Source organism: Hyperoodon ampullatus (assembly GCF_949752795.1).
Source record: "Hyperoodon ampullatus genome assembly, chromosome: 14".
NCBI lineage: Eukaryota > Metazoa > Chordata > Mammalia > Artiodactyla > Ziphiidae > Hyperoodon > Hyperoodon ampullatus.
In genome coordinates, this window is record NC_136927.1 from 62104472 (window position 1) to 62117131 (window position 12660).

At 56.5% G+C, this 12660-nt stretch overlaps 2 protein-coding genes across 2 annotated transcripts; both read right to left on the reverse strand.

Moving 5' to 3' along the window:
* Nucleotides 1-578: 578 nt before the first annotated feature.
* FOXS1 (forkhead box S1) lies at nucleotides 579-1800 on the reverse strand. The gene has a single exon (XM_079718793.1). The coding sequence runs from the start codon at nucleotides 1783-1785 to the stop codon at nucleotides 793-795; it is 993 nt and encodes a 330-aa protein (XP_079574919.1). The 5' UTR covers nucleotides 1786-1800; the 3' UTR covers nucleotides 579-792.
* A 2480-nt stretch (nucleotides 1801-4280) lies between these two features.
* LOC307063099 (interferon regulatory factor 4-like) lies at nucleotides 4281-11428 on the reverse strand (the record flags this gene model as incomplete). Its single annotated transcript, XM_079719080.1, has 9 exons — nucleotides 4281-4437; nucleotides 4627-4688; nucleotides 4924-5057; nucleotides 5661-6032; nucleotides 6790-6855; nucleotides 6975-7152; nucleotides 7874-7974; nucleotides 8281-8470; nucleotides 11198-11428. 9 exons carry the CDS (start codon nucleotides 11426-11428, stop codon nucleotides 4281-4283), a joined length of 1491 nt encoding a protein of 496 aa, XP_079575206.1.
* Between the last annotated feature and the right edge of the window lie 1232 nt (nucleotides 11429-12660).

Sequence of the window (12660 nt, forward strand, 5' to 3'; positions counted from 1 at the left end):
CATCCTCACGCAAACTGCAAGTAGGGGCGGGGGGTAGAGCCGCACAGACCTGGTTTTGATTTCCTCTCTGCCACTCATTGGTCATTTGGAGCCAGAGCTAGTGAGCCCCAACTTCTTTGAGCCTCAGTTTCCACCACTGTTAAATGGAGATAACATTCCGTACCACCCAGGATTCGGTGAAAGGATATATACGAGCCCAGGACAGGATAACTGCCACAAACGGTCACGGTTATTGTGGCTGCTCATAATGTGAGGTGCTGAGTCACAGAGTTTGGGGCTGGAGGATCAGCCCCTTGGTCCAGCCCAGCCTCACTCCTGCCTGGTGTCTCTCCTGGTTGCATCCCTCCTCTCTCTCTCCCACTCCCTGCTCCCCCTTCCTCGGCCTTCCTGGGAAACTCCCTGAGAAAGTCCCCAGCAGGAGAAAGCCTCATGTGGGGTCCCCCGTCCCTGCCATATCACCCCACAACCATACGTCCCCCACGGAGCCAGGTGTCCTGGCCCTCAGTCCCCAACCATCCAGCAAACTGACCCTCATCATCACACTGGCTTTATTGGCCCTGAGAGCCATAGAGTAAATCCCAAGGGAGCCCTGCTTCCCCTCACCCCCAAGTCTGTCCAGAGACCCTGGGCGCTGGCTGAGCGTTCACCACTCCAATCTTGGCTTCCTGTCCTGGCTGTTGTGGGCTTGCCAGGCCTGCGTCCTTTGAGAGCTCCCCAGATCCTAGAGTCAGGCTCAACCTGTAGGGCGTAGCTGGCAGGGTCTCTGCAGGGACTGCCTGAGGCCGGCTGGCTTCACTCAAAGAAGAACATTCCTGGCGTCCGGTATAGGCAGGAGGTCAGCCCCAATGGGTAGCCGGAGCTTCCCTGGACAGGGAAGCTGCCTGTAACCCAGGGTTCCTTGGGGTCAGCTGGCAGGGGCAGCGGGGCCCGGAGAGAGGCTGGAGGGGTGGGTGGTGCAGGGGAGGGGGCTGCTGAGGCCAAGAGGTGCTCAAGGCCAGGATCAGTCCCCATGCAGAAATTCAGCGCCTGCAGCCGGCACTGGTAGCTGCCCCCGATGGTGGCCTCGGAGGTCAAGATGGGGGCAGGGGCCTTGCTAAACCCCTCAGCCTCAGAGAAGCTGGCAGGAAAGCCAAATGCGGGGCTCGGGGAAGATGAGGTGGCCACGGGGAGCTCCCCTGGACCTGCAGGCTTGGGCGTGGGCATCTCCTTGGGCTCCGAGGGTGGCCGAGGCCTGGCATTGGTGGTGGCCGGGCACACACTGGCTGGCAAGGCCCCCACCAGACCCCCAAAGCTTAGGCCCTTGGGCTCTGGCGGCTCCAGTGGGAACGGGCATTGCATGCCAGTCGCAGCGTCGGGGCCTCCTAGGTCCTGGCTGGTGGCTCGGAGGGGTCTGCGGCGCACCTTGGCGGGGCCCTTGGCTCCCTCGGCGCCTGCCCGTCGGGTGAAGCGCCGGCGTCGGCGCAGGAAGCTGCCGTGCTCAAACATGTCATGGCAGTCGGGGTCGAGCGTCCAGTAGCTGCCCTTGCCCGGTTTGCGATCATCACGGGGCACCTTGACAAAGCACTCGTTGAGGGACAGGTTGTGGCGGATGCTGTTCTGCCAGCCGGGCCGGTTGTGGCGGTAGAAGGCGAAGCGGCCCATGATGTAGCGGTAGATGCCACTGAGAGTGGCCCGCTGCCCCGGTGAGCTCTGGATGGCCATGGCAATCAGGGCGATGTAGCTGTAGGGAGGCTTGGTCGGCTCGGCCGCAGGGGCCAGGGGCCCAGGTGGGGGCTGCTGCTGCATGCTGACCAGGCTGGCCGGGCTGGCGGCTGCCGGAACCGCAGGGGCCAGGCACGGTGTCCAGGGCTGGTGTCCGGCACAGCCTGCCCAGGCTGGTTAAAAGGCCCACTGGCCCAGCCTCCCAGCCTGGAAAGGCAAAAAGGGGTGGGCCCGCCAGGCTGCCCTCCCTTCTTCCCTCGCCCCCCTCCCACAAGGCCCAAGAGGGGCGGGCAGGAGAGGCCAGGACTGGGAAGCCGTGAGCAGCTGCCAGGGGTGAGGAGACGGGAGGGAAGGGACTGAGACCCTTAGCCCACATGTGCTGGCTGGTGGTGGCTGAGGAGGGACAGGATGTGAAACTGATCGAGAGACGAAACAAAGAGAGAGATAGAGGCTGAGATGGAAAGAGAGAGTGGAGAGAGACAGAGAGACAGAGACAAAGAGAGGTAAGGACATGATAAGAGGGAGACAGGAACATGCAGAGAAGATAGAGGCAGAGACTTAAAGAGAGACAAAGAGCAGAAAGAGAGAAAAAAGGGAGACACACAGAGAGCCAGCCCCACGCACGTGCACACAGAGTACAGAAAAAGAATCACTGAATGAGAGAAAGAAAGGAATCCACAAAGATAGAGAGGAAGAGGGAGATACACACACACACACACACATTAATGAGAGAGGAGAGAGGTAGCATCTGTGTCTGAGCTGGAGAACAGGGAGTTCCTGTGAGAAAAGCCTCAGGGGCCTCTCGAGTCCCCACCTCTGGTTCCCCCTTTCTTTTCTCTTCCTCCTCCCAGGCCTGGGGCCTACTTTCTCCTCCCCACAGTGCCGAGCACTCGGGGGCACACTATTCCCTGCGCTCCTAGCACTGGGGTCTACGAGGGGTGGGGCACCTAGGGTGGGGACGAGGGCCGGCCCAACCCCGTTTGCTGAGCCCTGGCGCCCTCTAGTGACGAGTGTGGGGAGGACAGACATCTGGACAGAGCCATCCACCCTCCCAAGAGGCTCTCAACCAAGACCCTGGCTGAGCCTCCATTTCCCATCTCTAAAATGGAGCTGAAGACTCTGCAGCTGTCCGGGCTGTGGTGGAGAGGCAACGGGCTCCCTTACACTGAATCCAGTGCCCTTTGAGAGCCTGGCACAGAGTAGGGGTTTGGGCATGATGAGGACTGTCACCCTGAGCTGTCACCCCGATAGCTGCAGCCCTGGGCCGAGGGTACAGCGAAGCCCAGAACAGTCAAGCCTTCTGAAGGATGGGTGAGCCTCCTCCACACTCTCCCACCCACAAGTAACCAAGTCATCGGGCCCCTACTGTGTGCCACTCTCCATGCCAGGCCAGCTCCCCTCCCCTCTCGACATTTACTTCTCAGACCAACTCTGCTCCAGAGGCCTTGATAGCTTCTTTTGAGTAGATGAGGAATGTGAGGTTCAGAGAAGTTAAGTGACTTGCCTGAGGTGGCACAGCTAGTCAGTGACAAAGCTGTGATTTCAACCCAGAATTCTGTAACTCCTTAACACTACTCCTTCCATGTGGGACAGGGGTAGAGGACTGTCACTGGGCCCCCACTGGAAAACTGGCTGTGACCCCCAAGGGAATAGGGAACCATGCTTTGCTCTATCCCAAGTGTCCAGTATCTGCCTGGAACAGAGTAGGCGCTCAATAAACATTCGTTGAATGAATTTTAAAACCAGTGATTTGACTGATTCTGTCCTTTATTGAATCATACAGGTTTCCCCCCATAAAAGTGGCTTATTAATGTATCACTAAAAGATTTATGATGCTGCCATCCATAAGAGAATTCCTATAAATAAAGTCAGAAATCAGAAAAGGTAAAAGGTCTGATATCTGGGGTAGAAAACAGTGACTTTACTGACAAGGCAGGGTCACTGCCTTCATGGTGGAGAGGGTTCCCTCCCAATTCTCAAGGACTCCCTACAACTTACAGTTTGCAAAGACTGGGGGGGGGGGCTCAGGCAGGGGCTGGACTCCTGGCTCCCACTTTGGCTTCTGTCCTAGGCCTGCCTCAGTTTCTCCAAAGACAGTATCTACTGGCGGTGGTTCAGTGGTTAGCATTTAAAGCCCCAGGTTCAGGCTAAGTCCTCTGTTTTGGGACCCCCTCCCCTCACAATCCCCACCCACCCCAAAAGAAGAGAGACTTGTGGCAGGTGAAAGGAGGGTCTGGAAACTCACAGCCCCTCAGAGGTGGGGCAATTCTGTTACTGGTTGGGCTTCAGTCTAAACTATGCGGAGGATCTTATTATTGGTAAACTCAGCCCCCTTTTTTTTTGGCTGCACCTGGGGGCTTGCGGGATCTTAGTTCCGCCACGAGGGATCCCTCGAACCTGGGCCCCCAGCAGTGGAAGCACACAGTCCTAAGCACTGGACCACCAGGGAACTCCCAGTAAACTCAGCTTTAAGCAAACCTTACAATGGATCAATTGCAGGTAAGGTCTGCTTTAGGTAAGCCGCTATGGGCATGTCCGGTTCTTCACAAAAAGATGAAGTCTTGTTTCTGACCTAATTGCTATTTCTGGAACCTCAAGGTCGAGTTTGGTTCCCAAGCCTGACGCCCCAGGCCCAGCTGCCGGGCCGTCCGCTTACGCGCCTCCTTCCTGGTTTCCCGGGGCTCCATCTCATTGGCTGAGAGGTTGAAGGCCTTGACTGGCTTCCGCTGTCTCAGCCTACCTGGGCAATGAGTGAGGCGAGACTTAAAGTCCCCTGGCTTAGCTGGGGCAGGGCTGGGGTGGGGTCTGCACGCTGTGGGGACTGCTTTAGAGGGTACGGGAGGGGGAAACAACCGCTCAGGGCTGACTCAGCTGTGTCAGCAGGTGAGTGACGCTGTCGGGGATGTGGAGCTGGGAACGCGCCACCGAGGCACCTGGCCGTGGAGCTTCGAGTGTAGGAGGAGCTCCCGCGCGAAGACTGGCTCCACCTGCGGGGTGGGGGTGGGGTAATGAGCCAACCTCCCCCTTTACCCACACCCTTTGTTGGGGTGGGGGGGGGGCGGGAGTGACATCTCCTCTCCACATGTATTTTACACGCAAGGTCTTCCAGATCAGAGGGTCGTAAGGCAGGTCCGGGGCGGAGCTGGGACTGGAGGGAGCAGTGAGAGGCCGTTCGGGGGGGCTGGAGGGTGTGGTTCTCCGCTGGAGTGGGAGGTGACTCACATGGGCCATAACGAGACGCTCCTCAGGCTGGTCCGGGGGCCCCGGGTACTCCTCGCCAAAGCACAGCCGGATCTGGTACTCGGGCTCCTGGCGACCATCCTGCAGGTGGGCTCTCAGTTCTACGGGCACCGAGACTGTGGGGTCTGGGCCAAGATGGGGCGTCCCACCTGGTGCCCACCTTGTGCTCACATCCTATGCCCACGTCCCGTAAGCCCACATCCCCATTGTGTGCCCATGCCCTATGCCCACTTCCATGTCCCCACACCTGCCTCATGTCCCACATCTGCTCCCACTTCTAGGTTTCATGCCCCGTGCCTCGTGCCCTGTGCTCACTATCATGCCTTTATGCCCACCCCAGGCCCACTGCCACTCACCTATGCCTATCTTGTGCCCAGTGCCCCGATGCCCACCCTATGCTTAACGCCCTATGACAACACGTGCCCAAGTCCTATGCTTATGTCCCACACCCAGTGCCCCAGCCTACCGCATGCCTACACCTCCCCTACGCCTATGTCTAATCTGTGCCCAGCCCTCCCGATGCCCACATTCGTTCCCACTCCCGGTGCTTCTGCGTCATGTCCTTTGTTTCCATGCCCACTCCAGCCCAGCATCGTCAAGCCCATCGCCCCGCGTCTACATCTCGTGTGCCCACTCTCCCCTGTCCGCGTTCCTTTGCCGACCCCTGTGCCCGCCCACTCCGCCCCGCGCCGCCAGCGGCCCCGCTGTCGCGCTCTTACCCGCGAGGAAGCGGCGCGTGTCGAGGAGCTGGTAGGTGCGCTCTCGCTCCAGTTTGTTGGGCCGCGCGCGGTGCGGGGCGAGCGGGCCGCGCCAGTACACACGGCCCTGGCACAGGCGCTTGGCGAAGACGCCCTCGGGCGCCACCCAGAGCAGCACTCCGCGCTCCAGGTGGGGCAGCAGGCGCCGCAGGACGCGGGCGCCGGGCGGCGGCTCCGGGAAACGAACCTGCGCGACGCGCGGCGGCGGCCCCAGCAGGAGCTCGGCGTCAGCGGCGGCTGCGCGCGGACTCAGGCTGCAGCCCTCAGCCGCGCGCGCTGTGGCTTCGCGCACCAGCTCCGCGCCATAGAAGAGTCGCACGTGCAGCCAAAAATCTGCGGGAAAGGGAGGGGACGCGCGACCGGCGTTGGCGGCTCCCCCTCCCCTCACAACAGGGCAGGGAACCCAGAGGTCACCCGGCCGCCACCTCGGGAATTTTTGACACTCCCTCCCGATAAATAATAGTAATTCTAGTAGTAGTGATGGTAGTAAATAATAGCAGCTTCCAGTATAAACAAACTGGTAGTTGAGCTTCAAAAGCATAGGGTCTGGGGCCATCAGTACAATGGGGGCATGACACTGACGCCCTCCCAGCCCGAATTTCTGGGATTCTAGGAGTTTCTTCTCGGCAAATATTTTTAATGCCGGTAGAAATAATAATCATAAGAATAATAGCAACAACAACAAAACAGCAGCCTCCCATATGAAGAGCTAGCAGTATGCTCAGTGGTTAGGGCTGTGGGCTCTACAGCCAGGCCCTTGGGTTCTAATCTCTCACTGCCCCTTAGGAGCTGTGATCTGATAGTAACTTTCCCAGGGTTACTAACTGTGTGACCTTGGGCAGGGTTCTTAACCTCTGTGTCTGGTTTCTGCATCTGTAAAATGGGGAGAATGGCAGTATCTATCTCACAGGGCTGTGGGGAGACTTAGAAGGATGCCTGGTATAAGCTAAGCCCTCAACAAATGTTAGCTGTTGTTATCTGGAGTCTGGGCTGGGTGCTTTGGGTGGGAGACAGAGGCTATTCGGCACCAAGCCTAGGTCCTCCCCAGTTCTGCACAGTGGCCAGGGGAGAGGGCCTTCAGATTCCTTACTGGGGTTGCTGAAGTCCTCAGAAGGCGAGGGGCCCCAGGGGTGAGCAGGATCCTGAGCCTGGTACCCTGGAGAAGGAGGGGAAGCAGTAAGGCATCGCCTCACCCTGGGTCCCTCGACCCCTAGATCAAGGTCCTGGAAGAGGCCGGGGAGGAGGCAGGGGTGGGTGAGGAGACCCAGTCCTTACTGTGGCCAGCCAAAGGGCCTGGGGGCAGGGCAGCTGGGGGCAGGGAGGCCAGCCTGGGGGGCTGCTCCTTGTTCTTATCCTCTGTGACTAATCTGGAGCCAACCTGAGCATCGGGAGAAAGGGTCGTGAGGGTGGAAGAGGAGACCTGTGGGCCACAGGAGCTCCCAGACAGTCTAAACTGGGGCAGGGGGAGGTCTGGGCAGACTGAAAGCCAGCCGGGCTTGATAGGGACTTTGAAGTTTACCCCCGTAGAGTTAAAGAGAGAGTTGATGGGGTTTTTGGAGGTGAAGCTCATTGTGATAGGGAGAGAAAAGTGCTAGCAGTGAATGAGGAGATGGGGTGATAGAAATGGGGTGATAGAGCAATGGAATGGGGGCACTTGGGGCAGTGGAATGAACCAGGCTGATGGGAACAGAGGAATGAACCGCAGATGAAGGGGGAGAGCTGATGGGGTGGAGTAAGAGTGATACAGATAGTGATGGAGATAGAGATGATAGGGGTGATGGCAACAATGAGAGCTAGAGGTGATGCAGGTGAAGGGAATACAGTGATGGAACTGGATCTGATGGAATGAGTGGGGACAGAGTGATTGATCCCGTGATGACAGGGAAGAGGGGCTGAAATGGGAGAAAATAGGGCTGGCGCAGACAGAGTGATGGAGGTGAAGATGGTGGAGACGATGGGACAGAAATGATGGAGTCGAGGAGAATAGAATGAAGGAGATGAAAATGATGGCAGAGATGGAGCAGAGGCAGGAAGTAGAGCTGATGGATGGGAACAGAGATGGGCAGGAGCTGATGGAGAGGATGAGATGAATGTGCTGGAGATGATAGAGGGGGCGGTTTGGGTGCGAGGTGACTGGGCTAGCAAGGCCATAGGGGCTGGAAGGACTCACTGACCTGCTCTTCTGTCTTGCAGGCCAGCTCTGTCACTTCTCCAGGGGGCACCTGCTGGCTATGAAGAATGCCCTCCTCTTTACAGGGGGCACAAGCCCTGGTAACTGGATAAAGAAAGAAATAGTCTGTGGTTTCCTGGGCCCCAAGGGGAACCCCCCAACCTTGTCTGTGGTGAGCCCAGACCAGAGTAACCCAGCTCACTGCATGACCTCAGGCAAGGCCCACCTCTCTCTGGGCTCAGTTTCCTCCTTTTTGAAAGGGGAGATAAACTGTAAGGTCCTTCTAGGTTTACCAGCCCATGAGTTTAAGCTCAATAAGCCCACCAGTTCCCATTTTACAGATGGGCAATGTGAGGTTCTTATTGCCCAGAGAGCCATCCTCAGCTGCTACCTCCAGGGACAGGATGGTACCTGGGCTGTGGGCACCATCAGACAGGAGCCGGTAGACCTTGTAGGGGTTGGAGATGTCCAGCTGGCTGCGCGAGTGCACCTCACAGAAGTCAGCGCTCTTGTTGAGGGCACAGCGGAGCCGCGTCTTCCAGGTGGAGGGGTCCTCCTTGTCAACGCCCTCTAGGTGCTTGCCCTTGTATATAGCCCAGGCCTGGGGGTGAGCAGGGGCATTGGGGGAGGAATAGCGTGGGAGATGGGGATGGTGCCATGAAAAGGGATGAGGGCTGCCCTGCCTCCCACCCTTCTCTCTCTCTCCCTCTGTCCCTCGGCCCCTCCCTCCTTCCTTCTCTTCCTCCCTCCCTCCATCCAACACATATTCCTTGAGCTCCTGCTATGTGCCAGGCCCAAGTTAAGGACTAAATGGGGAACAACAAGACATACATGTCAAGGAACTCAAGTCTAATGGGAGAAGGCAGCCGCAAACAGCTGAAAGGAAATAACTATATTCCAAATTATGGATTGTGATAAATAAAAAAAATAATACGATGGGATATAAAATGCTGGTAGTGACTTGCTATCTGGAGAGCCATAAAACTAAATCCTTACCTATTGCCACAAACAAAGTGGACTCCAGATGATTAAAAAACCAAAAGTAAGAGGTAAGACTATAAAATTAATAGGAAATAATGTAGAAGAAAATCTTCTAGGGGCAGAGAATGCTTCTTAACCAAAATTTTAAAGGCATGAACCATAAGGCAAAAAATTTGCAATGTCTGAAATCAGCAAGGGGCTAAGATCTAGAACATACAGGAACTTCTGCAAATCAATAAGAAACAGAAAGCACCCCTTAAAGAAAAATTCTTATCAAAGGACAAGAATGGGTGGTTTACAGAAGAGGAAACCAGAGCATAGGAGCCCATAAGCATAGGAGAAGGTACTAAAACTCATTAGTGCCAGAGAAATGCAAATAAAAGTATGAGATATCACCTGTAAGCTTACAAAATTTAGCCAGTTGGATAAGCCAGTAGTTGGTTGGGATGTGGACACTGTTGGTGGGCATGGAACGGGAGCAGTTTCTGGAGGGCAATCAGGCATGCCTAGTCCAATTAAGTATAAGCATACCCTGTGAGCAGAAATTCCAATTCCAAAGGAATTCTCACCTAGGCTCACGAGGGGACCAGGACAAGCAGATCCACTGCAGCGTTATTTGTGGTCTGGAAAGCAAACTTGTGTCCATCCCTGGGAAAGTAGGTGGGGAGTGCGTGTAATAGATGCCCACTACAGAGTCTATGCAACATCTAGAAACAAATTAGATGGACAGAGAACAAGAATAGATCTTCAGAGCATGACCTTGAGTGAAATAAAAGACACAGAATGAGATCTGTGACACACTTATGATGTATATAAGGTAAGAATACACACGAAACAGCAATGCCCACTTTGCAAGAAAACATACAAACCAAAGATACTCATTAAACACATTAGAATGACTGTTGTGGTAGAGGGACTAAATAAATAAATAAATAATATGAGGGGCTGCTTTAGAGAGGGTGATCAGAAAAGCCCTCTCAGAGGAAGTGGCATTTGGGCTGAAGCCTGATTGAAAAGAAGGATGGAGTCGGACAAAGAGCTGGGGGAAGGCTGTACTAGGTAGAAGGAACAGCAAGCGCAGAGGTCCCTGGGTGGGAGAGATTCAAGGAAGGCCAGTGAGGCTGGAGCACAGTAGTCAAAGGGGAGGACAGTAGGAGATGTCTTGTGCGCATTGCTCACTTTCAGGGATGGGGGGCGGGGGATTTAACTGATAAATCACACTCAGTCATTGCTCTCGGAGATCCCAGGCTTAGTGGGACACCAGACTGAAAAGCCACAGTTCCTTTGTTGGTGTCTCTTGCCAGTGGTGAGACCTTTAAGGCTTGATTTTTTTTTTTTTTTTTTTTTTTTTGGTGGTACGTGGGCCTCTCACTGTTGTGGCCTCTCCCGTGGCGGAGCACAGGCTCCGGATGCGCAGGCTTAGCGGCCATGGCTCACAGGCCCAGGCGCTCCACGGCATGTGGGATCCTCCCGGACCGGGGCACGAACCCGCGTCCCCTGCATCGGCAGGCGGACTCTCAACCACTGCGCCACCAGGGAAGCCCTAAGGCTTGATTTTGTTGTCTGTAAACTGTGCCAATAATACCTAACCTCACCTGGCTGTGGCAAGTGTAAGATGAGCGGTCTATGTAATGTGCTTAGCACAGCACCTGGCACACGGTGCTTATTTATGGCAGTACTTATTCATTATGTGAAGGATGCTCTAACTCAAAGGTAACCTGGGCTCAGCGGGGCGTTGATGTCCAGAAGACCCTTTCTAGGTGCTTCACCCTGTGAAAGGAGAGGGTAGGCCAGAGAAGCAGGAGCTGGAGACGTGGTGTTTGGGATGGTGGCGGTTGCCTGGGACGCGGTTGGTTGCTTATTGCTCATGGGAGAGATTCCAGAGTTTCAATTTTGGTGGGAAAGAGCCAGCTTGGAGGAAGTTAATGGTGTCCAAGGAAAGGGAGGGCATCCCTGGAGGAGGTCCCTGAGAAGGGCTGGTGTTGGAAAGCACAGAAAATGTCCCGAAGCTGCTGGGGTTAACAGTTTAGGGGTGGGAAGTGGAGGGAACTTCCATCGGTGGCGGTGGCATCTAATTTCCTCAAGGAGAGGGAGGAGAGGTCCCCTGAGGCGTGAGGATGGTGCAGGTTATGCAGCCCTTGTCTGATTCTCTTTTAAGAGGGTGTGGGAGGGTCTCCCATGTATAGAGCTCACTACCCTCAACCTAGAGACAACTGAGGTTAAGGGGTGAACCTGTGGCCCGAGGTGACAGCGTGTCGGGTCGGGTCGGTTCCGGACTCTGCGACCACCGTGTGCGCGCAGAGCCCTCCCGGGCCGGGCCGGCGACCCCCGGCCCCCGCCCCCTTACCCTGAAGAGCGCCGCGTCCTGCTGCGCCTGGTAGCCCTGCTTGGCTGCGTGCTTCCAGGGGATGCGGAAGAGGGTCTTGCTCGCGTCCTCCCAGCGCAGCCCGGCGTAGCGCCCGCTCTCGATCTGCGCCACCAGCCAGTCGCGGAGGCGCAGGGGACCCCCTGCCCCCGCCATGAGTCGCCTGCTGTCGGGGACCCTCCCTTCGTCCCTCCGCCATTGGTCGCAGGCCATCGGGGACGCAGTGCTCCGAGGACCAGGTCTGGGGAGCGCGGCGGCCGGACCCCAGCGCGACAGGGGATCGCGGGGGCCACCTGAACGGCGAGCGGAGGCGGCGAAAGCGAAAGGCTGGGCGGGAGGTTTCACTTTCCTTTCTGCTCCCCAGAGGCCCTGTCGCCCCTCCCCGTGTCGCCGGGCCTGGAGGGCGTCGGTCCTCACGTAGGGGGCAGCTAGGGGCACCACCAAGACCCACTGAAGGGTACGGGGTGGGGTAGCCTGGGTTCTGCTCATCCCTGGAGGGGGGCCCCCGAAGGGCGCTCAGAGGCGTCCCTTGCACCATCCCTGCACCTGTTTTCTGCTCTTCCCAGCCTACCGGAAACTTAGTCTCTTTCCAGGACCTGGACTGTAGAGGTGGGAAAAGCATAGTGCTTCTCAGACTAACTCCCAGTAGAATTGGGAGGCAGAGACTGGTTTAAAATGCATACTCCAAGCCGCCATCCCAGACCTGAAGAATCAGATTTTCTGGGCAAGAAGTCCAGGGACCTGCATTTTAAACAAGTCCCCCCACGGGATTCTGATCCAGGTGGTCCATGGGTCACCCTTGGAGAAATATTTCCTTAAATACTGGGAGTCCCTTTCTGACTGCTCACCATGGTGCTGGGCCTGGCTGAAGCCTTTCCTGCAGTGTCTCAGTTGGTTCTCACAACAGCATGTGAGATAAATGCAATTACCTACTTTGTTAAGAGGACTGAGGTCACAGAGCTAGTGCCTGGGGGAGCCAGAATCTGAACCCAGGACTCTCTGCCCCCAGAGCCCAGGAGCCTGAACAGTGCCCCACACTGCCTCCCAACAGCTGCACCTGGAGTTTACGGATTCCGGGTGGGGTCCGTGACCCGCCCAAAGTGTATGCAATTTTTTCATCTCTACGCATTTTTCTAGGGTTTGTATCTTTCATTAAATTGTCAAAGGGGGTTGTGATATGAAAGAGGTAAAGTAGCTCAGACTGCTCCACCCTGGCCGTGTACCTGGGGAAACTGAGGCTCTGAGAGGGAGAAACCACCCCTCACTGCAGGGAGCACCGAGCTGGATGGCCAGCCAGTGTTGACCAGAGGCTGGGAGCACTGTCCCTCATGTGTACCTGTCAGGGGCCTTGCTTCATGCTCCCCACCTTCTGTCCTCATATGGCAGCAGCCACCCAGTTCTGACACTTCTACAGTCACAACCAGGATTCAAACTCAGAGCTGTAG

Coding starts and splice junctions, on each gene's coding strand:
- FOXS1 (XM_079718793.1), bottom strand. CDS start 1,785: ATGCAGCAGCAGCCCCCACCTGGGCCCCTGGCCCCTGCGGCCGAGCCG.